Source organism: Notolepis coatsorum, assembly GCF_963971535.1.
Source record: "Notolepis coatsorum genome assembly, chromosome: 11".
NCBI classification, from domain to species: domain Eukaryota; kingdom Metazoa; phylum Chordata; class Actinopteri; order Aulopiformes; family Paralepididae; genus Notolepis; species Notolepis coatsorum.
The window spans coordinates 26,103,301-26,118,307 of NC_140175.1; the positions used below are offsets into that span (position 1 = coordinate 26,103,301).

The following is a 15,007-nucleotide window of genomic DNA, read 5'->3' on the forward strand; positions in this document are numbered from 1 at the left end:
TAGCGGTGATCAAAGAATCCTCCGATTCCTCTTCTACCTGCCCACATCCTCCCTCCGCTAGCCTGCTCTGTTCTTTTTATATACCTCCGAAAACAACTTGCTTCTCACTCTTTCCATCCTGTTAACTCACACTCCCTCTCTCGTTGTCATCCTGTCTTTTTTTCTCTCTCTCAGGCACTCAAAAGGCGCTCTCTCCCTCACACACACACACACACACACACACACACACACACTGAATTAAACATGACTATGACAGTGGCGCTTTGCTGTCTGAATTCTAATTACATTGCCTTTGCAGGGTTGTACGTGTGGCGTGTGTCAGTGTGTAGTGTAGTGTACTTCACATGTTTATGTGCTAAATGTCTTTGGTTCATGTCTACCTTCAATAAGACTGTTTCACGCTCTACACAGACGACACTAGCACCTGGCTGCAGCCACGGAGCGCTCGGAGTAGAAACGTCAAACTGTGTGAAGAGGCGACGACAGGCTGTCGAGGCTGCAGTCACTGTCGGAAGCATATTTACACACGTCTCTGTGTGTGTGTGTGTGTGTGTGTGTGTGTGTGTGTGTGTGTGTGTGTGCGTGTGTGCGTGTGTGGCCAGAGTTCCCACTAGTTTTGACAATCCAGGACAGCACTCACAAACGGTGATATAGTTTACCGGTAGGCCTAGTATTTTTTTATTCCTCCTTTTTTTAAATGATGCAGGGTTCATGATGAAGTGTCTCACGTTCACTGCTACACCCGTCACAAAATGTATCGTTTTGTAGTCATTACAGTTATGATTTTACATCACTTTAAATAAGGAGAATAAGCATGAGCTTGTCAAATACCATGTTGGGCTAAAAACTAAGTGAGCGTGGGTCAAATTTGGGCCGCGGGCCCCAAATTGGGCGGCGGGCGCTGCTATAATCCGACCAACAGCTGAGTTTCAATACACACCTATAGGGGCTAAAATACAATTAAGAATTTCCGATATTTTCCAGGATATTTGGTCACTCATTTTAGTAGAGCCATATGAAATCCGTTTAATTTTTTTTCAAATTCCATTAAATTTTTTTCCAAATTCCATTTTTTCCGTTTTAATATTTCAGAATTCTGTATTTTGCTTTGTACGCTCATTTTACCATCAGAAATAGTGGCTAATAAGTGGGAATGAATAAATGTCCACAATTTAATAAGATATAACAGTCCATTTAATAGGGCTGTCTTAAATACTTTGAAGCTTCGAAGCTTCGTTCGATGGGCATGGGATTCGAATATGAAAATAAATTTTGATTATTAAAAAAAAATTATAATTATATATATTTTTGCAAAATCAACTCTGCCTCTCTTTGTTAACTACAACAAGCAATGCTGTTTGTTATTTAAGATGAGGTCGGACTCGGCACTGACAGATTTGTGTTCATTGTGCTGCTTTTATAAAGCCTCAAATGACGGCTTACAATATTTCATGAAAGCAAAGTGTTTTGTTTGTCTAAGATTTTAAAAGGTTTAAACTTTACAGCACTGACAAAGTTGAACAAAGTGCTGTACAAGTCCCACAACATAAAAAAAAAAGTAAAAAAAATAAAATAAAAAAATTAATTTTTTATTTTATTTTTTTTATAGTAGATTCCATTTTTATTGCTCAATTCCGCGATTCCGTCCGCGATTCCGTGATCGCGGATTCCATATGGCTCTAATTTTAGTAAATTTTACAGATTTTCCAGGACGAGTGGGAACCCTGAGAGAGGAGGAGGAGCTGGCACGCCTCGACGACCCGACACAAATTCAAACGGAACCAACACACTCCTCGTGGCGTGTGGCGACGGGGGGCACACACAATTATGACAAACGTTTCCGAGATGCTAGCGGCTCAAGTGCACCTTCGTCAAAGCATTAAGTGCGACACACACACACGCCCAGATCGGTCGGCCGCCGATCACTATCAGCAGATATTCTGCGTAAATATGAGACCGGTGGGAATTCTGATGATAATGCTTTCACACGCTAACAAAACTAAAACATGTTAGAAAAAGAAGATTATTATTACCATTGTCAGCGTACACAACAAGGCAATTCAAATTTGTCTTTTTGCATATCCCTCCTAGTTACACACACCGTCCCCCAAACACATGCATTTCATCAGAGAGGTCAGAGGGTCCCCTGGAGCAGTTTTTTCAGTGCCACTTGATGGTCATGGTGGGCTGGGCACCGTAGATGTAATACCGGCCACCGGCCTTCAGTCACCAGCTCACAACCGGAATACACCCTCATACCAGTGGCGGGGGTTCGAACCAGCGACCTATCGGGCCTCTTTAGTCTTTACCATCCTACCTCCTTGGTGGTGTGAAACTATTAAGTGTCTGAGACACAAGACATCGGCAATGAACACCAGGATGAAACACTTCATGGGGGGGGGTGGCTGGTAAAACGTTATCGCTATTGGCAGTGTATCGGTCCATATGGCTCATAGAGACGATCGGTATATCGGTGGCAAAAAGAAACACGCATCCCTATAATATATAATATACACATCACACACGCACGGTCTAAATCAACTGCACCTTCACCGAATCGCCGAAGAAGAATACCGACAATGTTGATGACGCACAGAAAATGAACAGGACCACGTCATCCGCCGGGCCCACATAATAGACCCGTGTCACACACAGATACACACTCAAACCGTGAAGGAGGGAGAGAGAGAGAGAGAGAGAGAGAGAGAGAGAGAGAGAGAGAGAGAGAGAGAGGAGTGCAGAGGATGAGGGAGGGAGCTCGGGGAAGGAGCAGAGGAGGTGAGGTGAACGGAGGAGATGGAAGGGTGTAAGTGTGTGCTTAAGGAGGGGAGGGGGGGTGGGGGCTAGAGGAGGGATGGCTGCCACGGTAGGTGGTAAATAATTAAACACAATGGACTTTCACACCTGTAGCCCAGGCGCACAATGAAGACGGAACAGTGTATACCCTTTCATTGGCCTTCAAGTGCCAGGGAGAGAGAGAGAGAGAGAAAGCTCTATACCTATTTCGAGTCTGGGCTATTTTTAAACCCCCGCCATACTAGTACGCACACGCCGTGATGTTTTCTACGCTGATAAAAAAGAGAAACCTAAAGAAGCGCGACCCAGGGTTCTCCAAATATGGCAAGAAGAGGAGAATAGTTTTCCTTACATTACACATAGCTGGAGGAATGTGCCTCTGCCTGCTGCTACTGTGTGGGGACTGGGAGACTAGGATTCACCAACTTCACCAGGCTGTAGCCATAGCTGTGTGTGTGTGTGTGTGTGTGTGTGTGTGTGTATACGCCCACACGGTTGCACGTTTATGACAAAACAGCTGTTGGATAATCATGTGAACCCACTGACACAACAAACTTCCTCCTTATGACACATGATGAGCTTCAGCCAAGGCACCATCATAACAACCATAGCCTCAGCCTGGCGTATGGATAAAACACACCATGCCAAGACCATAATACAGTTACAGTGCCCAGATATTTCTCTCACACGATGCACGCACACACACGTTGTTGTGGAGTGACTTCTTCTAATCAAGGGCGTCGATCAGGAACTAATTGATATTTTTTTGGAGTGGCAGAGATTTATTATAATGCTGCCAACAGAACATAAGAATGAAACAACTGAAATCCTTGGCTACGTGTATTATAGTTGAGGCCGTTTTCTCTTGTTGTTTTGTATCGTATTGTATCGCTGCCGACGTCCCCCACAGCCATCGACCAAACCCCATCGTTTATCATGATGATCTGTAGAAACCTCGGTTCTCCGCTCACTGACGTCGAGTCGGCCAGTCAGTAATGCAGGCAGCGCTACAGGGGTTCAGTCAACAATGGTAAGCAAGCAGATTAACACGGGCCGCTTTCCATCCATTTGAATGCCGCCATACATCTGAACCCCCACCCCCCCCTATATTCTTGGGAATGGCTGACATGACCTCTCCACCAGGCTTAATGAGCTATTTGACTGAATAATAGCCTATCCAATTAGCCTACACTGCAATCCGTCTTGTTGTATCAATTACACATGAGGCGGGTGAGTGTGATCTACCCTTCACTACGCAAACACATGGAAACGACAAGGACTGGGTGGTAAACACTATTATTCATTCTCTCTCTCCCCCATGTCTCTTTCTCTCTCTCCCCCCCTCTCTCTCTCTCTCTCCCCCCTCCCTCTCTCTCTCTCCCCCCCTCTCTCTCCCACACATGGGTCCGTGTCCCGGCCTCTCCCCATAATAACCGGTCACAGAGAGGAGAGACTTCAAAACCAAACCACTCCGCCCACCTCCCATCTCCTCATTGCCAGCTGCATCTCTCTCTCTCTCTGCTCAACAAAAGACCAGCGTCGCTCGCTCGTATACACACTGGGGAAATGGAAAAGGCGTTCATTCTGCCAGCTCCAAACAGACTAAACGCTTCAGAAATAAAAGAGTGCGCGGCAGCCCAATCTAACTGTAGTGTGTGGAATGTGGGTCTATCCTGGCTCAATGCGTTTCACTTTGAACCCTCTCCCTGGATTTTATGCAAATTGGGAACGGATGCAGCTAGAAGAAGAAGCTGCACTTGACCTATATAGCACCTCCATCGTTCTTCCTCCTCCCGCGCAGAGGAGAGCAATACGCAGTGGAGACAGACACACTCACAGACTCACTCTCTCTCTCTCTGAGCAAAAAAGGACAGACCCGATTAACCGACACAATGCAGACCTGACAGAAGAGGAGAGAGGGAGGAGGATGCAGGGTGGAGGGAGTGATAAAGAAGACACGTCGTCCACGGGAGAGAGTCCAGCGCTCCACGCTACTGTCTCCCGCTCCCAATGTACACAAGGGCAGGATCTACGACGTTTCCAGTGTAAAAACATTGTGAAGTAGGATGTGCTGATCCGCTGCACACAACCAACGACGTCCTGCTCGCTAGGGTTTGGGTACCGAACTCTGTACTTTTAACTGGGTACCGAGACCGAATTAACTCGGTACCACCGAGTACCGATTCACGTTAGATCAATCTGCACCAAATTTTGGCACCTTTACATGTTTAGTATAAGAGTCGAATATACCAGACAAGAGGGAACCATTTCCAGAAATATATATTACTGTCCCGTCTCTTAGGGAAGACCCAGGGGGGGCCGAGCCTTCTGCTCGGAGCTGCACCACCCACGCCTGTGGAACAGCCTCCCCATCCAGCTGAGCGCACCACAGGGCCTGGACTCTTTTAAAGCAGGCCTGAAAACCTACTTATTTCAAAAGGCCTTTGATTGCTAGCTTTTTTTATGTTCTATTTTTATTTAAAACGAAAAGTGCAATACAAATACAATTTATTATTATTATTAATATTATAAACTCCACTCTCTCGCCGTCACATTGATGCGCACGAGACAAACAGTGCATACGTTTTTTTTTCCCTCTCTCTCTGCCGCGTCTATACTTTCCGTAGCCGCATTTCTGGCAGACGTTTCTGGTCATGTGACATGTGCGCCCAATAGCGTGACGAGCTGTGTCTTTGCCCATTTCCCACGTCAAACAGCCTGCAAACTACCTGGCGTTCTATCGCCATGCTCTAAGACAAACTCTAACCTTAACCAACTTCGAAGATTGCCTAAGCTTAAAACCAGTGTAGAAACTGACGTCGGCCAATCAGAGAATGTCTGCCAGAAATGCGGCTACGGAAAGTATACGGGCCTCTCTGCCTATTTCCTCCTTCCTATTTTCTTCTTCATTCACTTAGGTGGAAAAAGAGTGCTCACAAAACCACCCGAACCCAACAACATGCCGCTTCTCACACAGAACTATAGCGCTGAACAAAATTCCACACAAATTACATAGGCCAGGCCAACCCTCGATGCCTTTATAATTGCTTCCATGGCCCTGCCCAGAAGAACCTTGGGCCCGTGTCAGTTAGCCCGGAGTTGGTGACCGGGAGGAGCACACTGCCAACAAAAGGAGGGTAACGTTATTTGTTTGAGGCCAAACATAGCAGGGATAATGAATTCCACAAAGGACAGAAAAAAGAAAAGGAAAAAACTTGAAGCCTTGTTCATGTCTCCTGGCTATGCACACTGGTGATCTGCAGGCGTACTACACACACAACACACACACAGACGGGTGTGACCAGTGCTGTTACTGGGTACGCGGAGTAGGAGAAGACGGTATTATGTAGGCCTGTTATAGGGTTATGACAGGCTGGGCCACAGTGGGTGTCTCATCATGTCTGGCCAGGGAGGCCGAGACAATGATGGAAGGGCCGCTCACCGGCTTGAAGAACGAGCATCAGCGGAAGTGTAATTGAAGTCACAAACTGAAATCAATGGGCCCTCCCTTTCTTGATTAATGTCTTGAAATGGAGAAAATGAAATTGAACGATAGTCGCTCTCTCAAAGAGACAAACCGAAAGCAACATATGGTCGCTTTTTGAAAAGATAATCGTGGATCGAGTTGAACGATTTTCTCTACCATCCAGTTTATCTCAGAGACGGGGCGAAAACAGGGGTGCCTTTTTTTTTTATCGATACCTCGACCAAACATCTTACTAAAAGGTAAAAAAAGACGTCATGCCTAAAGACTACGACGAGCATCTTCCCGCCAGTACAGAGCTTTGACCCGAGTACAGAGGTGAACTTGACTCCCAAAAAGGGGCCTGTCGTTCTCACTTCTTTCATCCTGGATAGGAAGGCCGAGTGTCTGAGGCTGTGTGCCCCCCTGCAGAGTCCGAGGGATTGAGTTAAGGCTTTATGAGATTGCTGTCGGGTCAATATACGCTTGAGGGCCCATCTAACCCGATAAAGCACTGTGCGACAAATAACATGCTATTATGGGGCAGTGATACACAAGACTGGCTTGTCCGAGAGGGCTGTGTAAACAACACACAGGTTCGTTCATCCACTTAAGATGCCGTACCAAGAACAGGTCATGTGCCGAGATTTAAAAGTAGTAGAGAGACCCTCTCACGCGTACATAGAAGAACAACGTAGGCTAATCTTAATGATGCGGAGAGCAGAAAAACAGTTTTGTTGAACCAAAAGCAAGAAGATGAGCAGAGGATCGGGTGGTTTGAAGTTATATAGACAGCCGAGCATTGATGTGCTCGACTCGAGAACTTCACAGAGGGATTCGAGTGCATTCTCAAGAGGAGAAACACAGATAAGTCACTCGCAAGAAAATATGTTTCCTTACTTCCTTTTTATTGCACACCAGCGCAGTCAGGAAGATTAAAGCGCTGAAGAAGAAGTACCAAAACATATTTCTGTGAGTGCGGCCCATTCGGTTTACCCTAGATATTGTCATATGATGCATAAACTCTCAACTCCACACACACCTCACCGCGTTATGAGCTACAGATTGGTCACAAAATGAAATTCAGGTCGGTCATCATATCTCACCTTCTTGCCTGGAGAACTCATCCTGGAAAGGCAGGACTTTCCTAGAGAAAGGTACCCGCCGATGACCTCGATCTCCTCCACCGCGGGGTAGCGTTTCTTGAGCAGAGAGCCCAGCTGAGCATAGGGTGCCAGGGGAGGGAGCGAGCCGGGCAGGGCCCCCCCGCCAGGGGGGCCAACCTGCTGGGGTTCAGGGGAGGCCGGCTGGACCTGGGACTCAGCCTTGCGTTTAGGCACCACAGTGAAGGTGTTCCCCTTCTTCCTCTGCACCACAGGGCTGGGGGTCGGGGCAGACGGTGGGTGCTCTACCTCAATGTCATCTATGTTGGTGATTGGCAGCTGGTCCACAGGGGGCTCCTCTAGAGCCGGGGATGATGGGGGCTCGGGGGTGGAGGGGACCGGAGATGGCGCAGGAGGAGGAGTGGAGGTGACTGGGGTTGATGGAGGAGGAGTGGAGGGGGGGACCGGGCTCGTTACAGGGGACGGGGATGAGGGTGTGGAAGGAGGAGGGGTAGTGGTTGCGACGACAACAGACGAAGATGGATCGGGCGCCTTGGACGACGGCCTAGCCGCCCTCGGCGCCGCCACCTTCACCTCTCCTTTTCTCTTCGCAGGCGACGGGCTGGGCGTGAGGATGGGGGGGCTTGGCACTCCGGACGCGGGCACCTCTGCCACTCTCCGGGTGGGAGGAGGAGACTTGACGGGACTGGAGGGGGCCGTGCTGCCTGGCGCAGAGGGGGTGGTGGTGGTGGCGGCGAGGCGGCCCTTGGGGATGACGGTGAAGGAGTTCCGCGACTGTAGGCGTAAATTGGCCAGGGCGCGTGCCTGGACGTCCGCGTCCGGGATCAGGGAGAGGTCCGGTCTGGGAGAGGGACGGATCTGGAACTCCGTCGATGAGAGGGGGGACCTCTGGGAGAAGAGGGGGCTGGTGGGGGACTCGGCACGGGCACGGCGGGTCTCCGGAGAGCATGGCACCTTGGACTTGGGGGACACGTCGGCGCTCTCCCAGTCCCTCTCTCGGACGAGCTTGGGCTGGACGACCCGGTCCGTCTCGTCCCTGCGGTTGTTGACGGCTCCGCCGCCGCCGCGGCTCCCGCTCCCCTCAAAGCGCTGGCGGTAGGAAGACACGGTCTGAGGCGGCGACGCGGCGGGGGGGCAGGGGGCGCCGTCCGCTTCACAGGCGGGAGGAGGAGGCCGTGTCTTTGGTTTGGAAGACTGGGAGCTCTGGAAGACCGATGACGACGACGACGATGGGGTTTTGTCTCGCCTGCGGGCCGGCGATGAGCCCGGCCGGGGGAGAGACGTGAACTTTGGCACCAGGTCTGGCTGTGGCTTGTTGGGTCGGGGTCTCGGCCGACCGCTGGCACAGACCCCGAGGTCCAGTAGGTTCTCTGTGCTGCGGGATTTCTTTTGCAGTTTGCCATAGTTACAGTCAAACTTCTGCAGTATGCGGCTGACCCTACCTTGACCCTCACCCGTGTCATACGAAGAGGCCTCATGATCAGAGTAACCCAGAGTGCTCAGGTTCTCCTCGCTCTTACTTAATGTAGTGTCATAAATGACCACCTCCGCGGCCCTTATCTCAGTAACAGCACTCCCTCTGCGGTCCAAGAGGTCATTCAGGGAGCTATAACCACTCACACCGTTCTGCAGCAACGTAGACCCGGCTTTAAATCCACTCGCTTCCGGAAAGTAATCCGGATCGGATTCAATGATAATGATGTTCTCCGCGCGAATAGTCCGAATTCCCGGAACACTGCCGTACAACTCCAATATATGCTGCACCGGACGAGCGGCGTTCTCCCGGTCCTGTCGCCTCTTCCGCTCCTTCTCCAGCTTGATGAAGGGGTTCTCCTGCAACGGGCCTAAGCTGTCGTGCAGAACCAGGCTCTCGTGACCCTCCCTCTCCGAGTCGTGAGGAGGGTCGCCGCTGGTCGTCATCCAGGGGTCTTTGTTTGTCTTCACCGGCGACAGATCGGGGGGAGACGCGGCGAGGTTTCCTCCTCCACGCTTGCCCGCGAAGTGCTGGCTGGCCGTGGTGATGGTGTAGTTCCGACTACAACTACTGGACCCCCCGGCGGCCGTGGTTCCATTGTCATTATTCTTGGGGCCGTTCCCCGTTACTTCGCCGTTATTATTAACCCGCTGCTGCGCGCTCTCCGCGGCACCTGCTGCCCCGCCGCCCTTCGCCGCCTTCCTCCGCTCGAGGATCTCTCGCTTCCAGGCCGGCATGATCCTCGGGCTCTCCTGCCCGGCGGCCTCTTGGTGGAGGACGCGGACATCTCCACCAGACATTGTGTCTCCGGGGGGCTAGGGGGGGGGAAGAGGGGGGTGATCTTCCCGGACTGGGACAGAGAGAAGCTATATCCGGCTGTAACTGTGCAGCAGCGCCCGATTATCGCGCACACACACACATCCCCGCGGTCCTCCTCCTATTCTCTTCTTCTGCCTCTCTGGTGCTCTTCCTCCACGCCTCCCTCCCTCCCTCGTCCCTCTGTGACGCGGTGGGGCCCCGCCCTCGCCACCTGTAAAGCTACGACGTCATCCCTCGGTCTTAGGTCTCATTGGGTGGCACGAGTTAAGAACACCCCCCCTCTCATTACGGGCACCGCCCACTGAGAGAAACCCCTCCCCTTTCTATTGTTGACTAGGCGACGATGAACTGTCAGTCAAACGTGCTCTGCCCAACCCCCTTTTTACTATTTAACCCTTTCAGTAGAGACAAAATCCGTGACTAGATACATCCTGTGTTGTTGTTGTTTTTCTCCGATGTTTAAAAAAAATAAAATTATCAACGGTGGCAATTATCTTGTTTGTGGCATCAAAGAACCTGCTGCCCAATTTAGCTGCTCCTTTAGATTTCAACTAATTGAATAAAAAATAGGCAATATCCAGAGGAGAGGATGTTGTAATTATTAATTCAGCGGTATGGGTCAATGTTGCTTGTCAATCCGGTTGAGGTAATAAATACACGGGTAACTAAATGAATCAGCATTAGAGAGGCACTACAGTGCATTATTGGAGATTATTGTTTCTCATCAAACATTTATCACCACGCGGTCATTGCCCCACAGGCACAGCGAATCCCCAAAGAGCACGTGACAGAATATAGGCGCTATACAGTTTCCCCCAACCAGCCTAACCAACCACCTCTCCAACTCCAATGTAGTTTTTATGTCAAATGTATATACTCTCTTTTTTAGACGCTTTTTGTATCACAAACAGTACTGTATTTGTAAATCTGGTATGTCATAAATGTATAGATGTAGCAGTACTGTCTCTGTATATGGCATGTGTTATAGTTACAGTTACAGTGGTGGGTGACAATATTGTCACAAGGAAAGATGAAATTACCTACCTGGGTTCCATCCTAGAGGCTAATCTTTCCTGTGACAAAATGGCATCCAATGTAATAAAAAAAGTCAACCAACGAACTCGATTCTTCTTGTACCGGATCTCCTCTCTGGTAAACAAGAATACCCTGAAGACTCTGGCAGGAGCACTCATTCAAGGGTACTACGACTATGCTTGCACCTCATGGTACCAAAGCACCTCAAAGGCACTAAAAACCAAATTACAAACATCTCAAAACAAACTAGACTACTGCTTGACCTGACTCCTAGAACCCACCTCACCCTGGGCCCTGCCCACTTTGACAACCTAGGATGGCTTAGAGTAGACGACAGAGTACAGCAACTTGCAATGGGCCTGGTCTACAAGATACACTACATGACCAAGGTACCCATGTACATGTCAAAATACTTCCCAAAGGTCAGTGAATACCACGATCACAACACCAGAGGGAGCTCCACAAATCATGTTAAACCCAGATTCGGCTCAAACAAGGGACTAAACACGTTTAGCAATTATGCCACATCAATGTGGAACACCCTACCCAAAGCTGTAAAGAAATGTGAATCACTACCCACTTTCAAAAACACTCTCAAAGAACACCTACGGGAGACTGCAATTCGAAACTGGCCCATACAAATGTCCTAACCCAGTTGTACAGTAAATTACCATGTATGGCTTAGTCAGTATTCCAATGTACAGTCTCCCCCCACCCCACCTACCCAACCTCCTCCAATGTACAGTTTCTACGTCAAATGTATATACTCTTTTCTGGACACTTTTTGTATCACAAACAGTACTGTATTTGCAAATCTGGTATGTCATAAATGTATAGATGTAGTAGTACTGTCTATCTGTATGTCGTGTGTGTCATATAAATTATGTTATGATGAATTGAAAATGGGGGACCCTGATGTAAACAAGACGAAAGTCTTTCTCTGGTCTGCATCCCCTTAACAATTGTATGTATTGAGCTGTACTGTACCCATTCTGCAATCTGTTAATAAAGTTTTCAATCAATCAATCATGTATGTCATATATGATGAATTGAAAATGGGGGACCCTGATGTAAACAAGACGAAAGTATTTGGTCTGCATCCCCTTAACAATTGTGTGTATTGAGCTGTACTGTACCCATTCTGCAATCTGTTAATAACATTTTCAATCAATCAAGGCACTATATATTCCGTTAACTGCTCTAAAATAGGTTGCTCTGCAATATATGGGGAAAGAGGCTTGCCCTCTTTTCATAATAACCATGTCAATAGCAGCTGAGTGGTCAAGGTCCAACACCAATAAAACCGAGTGTTATCCATACATCAGGTTCATGTAATGATGTAATCCATGCAAACTGAAGCATTTTAGAGAGTTTCCCCATTCCAACTGTTAACTATTGGGAGGTGAACAAATTAAACTTGTGCTTCATATGCCAGTTATACTTTTGTCTTCCATGATATCACCCGGCCTTTTGTAAAACGTGCCATTTCCTCCCAAAGAATTCTGGCTTAAGCACTGGAAATTGAGTGGTCACCACCACGCCCATACTCAGTGGAAACCACGCCACCTTGTGGCAAAGTAATGCCACCACAAGAGACAACTACCGATTGTCCATTTTTATACACATCATAGATTTGTCAAAAATAGACTACTTGAAATATCACTGAGCCTAAACGTTTAAAATTGTTCACAATTCATGGCACAGGATTTAAATGCTGATGGTTTATTTACACATATATACAAACAACAACAACGGTAACAAAACAGGCAAATAAAAACATAAATAAAGTTTGGTGCATGTCTTTCCAGAATCAACTTATATATTATATATATTCCATTGAATTTCACATTAGGAATGACATTAAACGTGCTGGAGCGGTAGGATCATAACATAGATCAAAGACAATACATACCGTACAAATAAACAGCAGTGTTCAGGGGGGAGGAGGGAGGGGGGGGAGCCATGCACACAATGAACTGCCTGTGTAAAAGACATTCAGTGAGTTCCCCTCCGTCATAGGAGCTGATCAGAAGCCAAGGAGGAACATTTGGGACCATAATAACCTTGTTGTTGTTGTTGTCCTGTTCATCACCAGTTCATAACCTCCCATGTTTTGTGTGCATGACTGCATGTATATGTGTGCATGTGTGTGTGTGTACTTTGAACATGGGGCAATGTGTAAACTAAAATCTCTAAGGGCTGATTAATGAATGCTCCCCCTGTGTTTGTGACGTCGACAGGGGTGGAGGACTACCCTCCCGTACTACTCAGTTGACGCGACAGGCTCGGATCATCAGCAGCTGCAGCAGGATGAAGAGGGGCGAGACGATGAGGCCGAACCAGAGGTCCCTGGCCTGCTCCTGCTCGGCCAGCTTCTGGCACAGCAGCACCTCGCACACCAGCTTCAGGCTGAGCACCGTCAGCACCCAGAGCAGCCGCAGCACCGCCAGGCGCTTCTCGTTCTCCTGGTACAGGCGGATGGACACGATGGCCGTGAAGTAGGTGCTGAGGCCGTCGGCGGCGAACAGCGGGACGAACACCAGCCACCAGCTCAGCGTCGGCGTGAACATGTCGGCCCGCAGCGCGACCAGCACGCTGAAGACCAGCAGGGCCGCCAGGTGGAGGAAGAGCTCGAAGGTGGCGAAGCCTAGCCATTGGACCAGCTCCCTCAGGGAGAACAGCATGGCAAAGGGAGGGGTAGGGGCGGGGTGGCAGAGACGCCGGTTGTGGGGGACGGACTGATCGAGGGCCAAGTCACTCGCTGGCCTGGCGCGGGGGGGTGGCGTCACTCCAGATTCAGGGTGGGAGAGAGCGGAGGAGAGGAGTCATCGATGGTGCCCGGGCAGGAGTGCAGAGGAGGCCATGGACAGGAAGGCGAGTCAGGCTGCTTTCGTTTACATCTTTGGATACACCATGCAGAGAGGTGTGTGGAGGCAGAGCAGTCAGAATGAGCCACCAGTGGTCGTCAGCCCTTAAAAATAACAAAAACACAACAGTATTCAGAATAGGCAAAGTGGCACAGAGTGATACATTTGACACATAAATCGCAGCTTTAAATTCACTAGGAACACATCTGAGGTATACTATGTAAATCGAATGGGGGCCTAAATGAATGTTTACCTCTCAGTGAAATTCTAACAAAGTGAGTGTAATCATTATATATATAATCGTATTCCCATAGTGTGATCATTGTCAAACAGCATTTAGATCTAAAATACAAAAGGGAAATGATTGTTTCTACTTAATTTTATACAGAGTGATAGTACATTTCTCTATAATTTCATATTGATGATACAATGTAGCTAATCCTTCCCTCGTAGCAGGCTAACATAACATAGATAGTGAACGATGCCAGTTTCAATGTCACAAAATGTCAATACGTCTATCGTTGGCTGTAGATATAGATCGTTTCTTGTTGTTTCTTGTGACATTATGTCATTTTACCTTATCAAAGGTCGGGCGTTTTATGCCTCGTTTTAGCTGGCTGCGAAAAGGTCAGAAGAAGCCTGGCTAGCTAGCTAGCTTTTTTTGCATCGTCTTCTTCTCTTCTCTGGGTTTAATAGCGGATCACAACAAAACGTTTTAAGGTGACTACCGCCACCTACTGTACAAGAGTGTGTAACATAATGTTTTTGTCTGGGCAGTCACGCGAGAACTTTCATTCATTCTCCACGGGCCAAATCCAACATATCAAAACATTTTCAATGCAAATAAAACACATTTAGAATATTCAGCATTTACAGTTGTTCAAATAGGTCTCCAATATTCTCCAATGTACAGTTTCTATGCCAAATGTATATACACTCCTTTTCTGGACACTTTTGTATCACAAACAGTACTGTATTTGCAAATCTGATATGTCATAAATGTATAGATGTAGCAGTACTGTCTATCTGTATGTCATGTATGTCATATATGTTATGATGAATTGAAAATGGGGGACCCTGATGTAAACAAGACGAAAGTCTTTCTCTGGTCTGCATTCCCTTAACAATTGTATGTATTGAGCTGTACTGTACTGTACCCATTCTGCAATCTGTTAATAAACTTTTCAATCAATCAATCAATCAAGGGAGGGTTCTCCAGGGGAGGGTTCTTCAGGATATAGCGTCCATCCTGATGATGGATAACAAACTATCATTACACATGGGCAAAACAGAGTCCATTCTCTTCGGTTCAAATAACAAACTCAGCAAGACCGACGGCTTCTCAGTTACAGTGGGTGACAATACTGTCACAAGGAAAGAAGATATTACCTACCTGGGTTCCATCCTAGAGGCAAATCTTTCCTGTGAC

The 15,007-nt window shown here is 48.1% G+C and overlaps 2 protein-coding genes across 2 annotated transcripts in view; both read right to left on the reverse strand.

The window, feature by feature from the left end:
• Positions 1 to 9,671, reverse strand: part of tprn (taperin) — a 39,190-nt gene extending 29,519 nt beyond the window's left edge. Inside the window, exon 1 of the mRNA XM_084324608.1 lies at positions 7,366 to 9,671. Coding sequence (XP_084180734.1) covers positions 7,366 to 9,657 — 2,292 coding nt within the window. The 5' untranslated portion in view covers positions 9,658 to 9,671. The remainder of the gene's footprint in view (positions 1 to 7,365) is intronic.
• Positions 9,672 to 12,438: 2,767 nt separating this feature from the next.
• Positions 12,439 to 14,250, reverse strand: tmem203 (transmembrane protein 203). The gene is made up of 2 exons (XM_084324290.1): positions 14,156 to 14,250; positions 12,439 to 13,682 (listed from the first exon to the last, which is right to left on the reverse strand). The coding sequence occupies exon 2, from the start codon at positions 13,393 to 13,395 to the stop codon at positions 12,979 to 12,981; it is 417 nt and encodes a 138-aa protein (XP_084180416.1). The 5' UTR covers positions 13,396 to 13,682; positions 14,156 to 14,250; the 3' UTR covers positions 12,439 to 12,978.
• Positions 14,251 to 15,007: the final 757 nt, after the last annotated feature.

Coding starts and splice junctions, on each gene's coding strand:
- tmem203 (XM_084324290.1), bottom strand. CDS start 13,395: ATGCTGTTCTCCCTGAGGGAGCTGGTCCAATGGCTAGGCTTCGCCACC.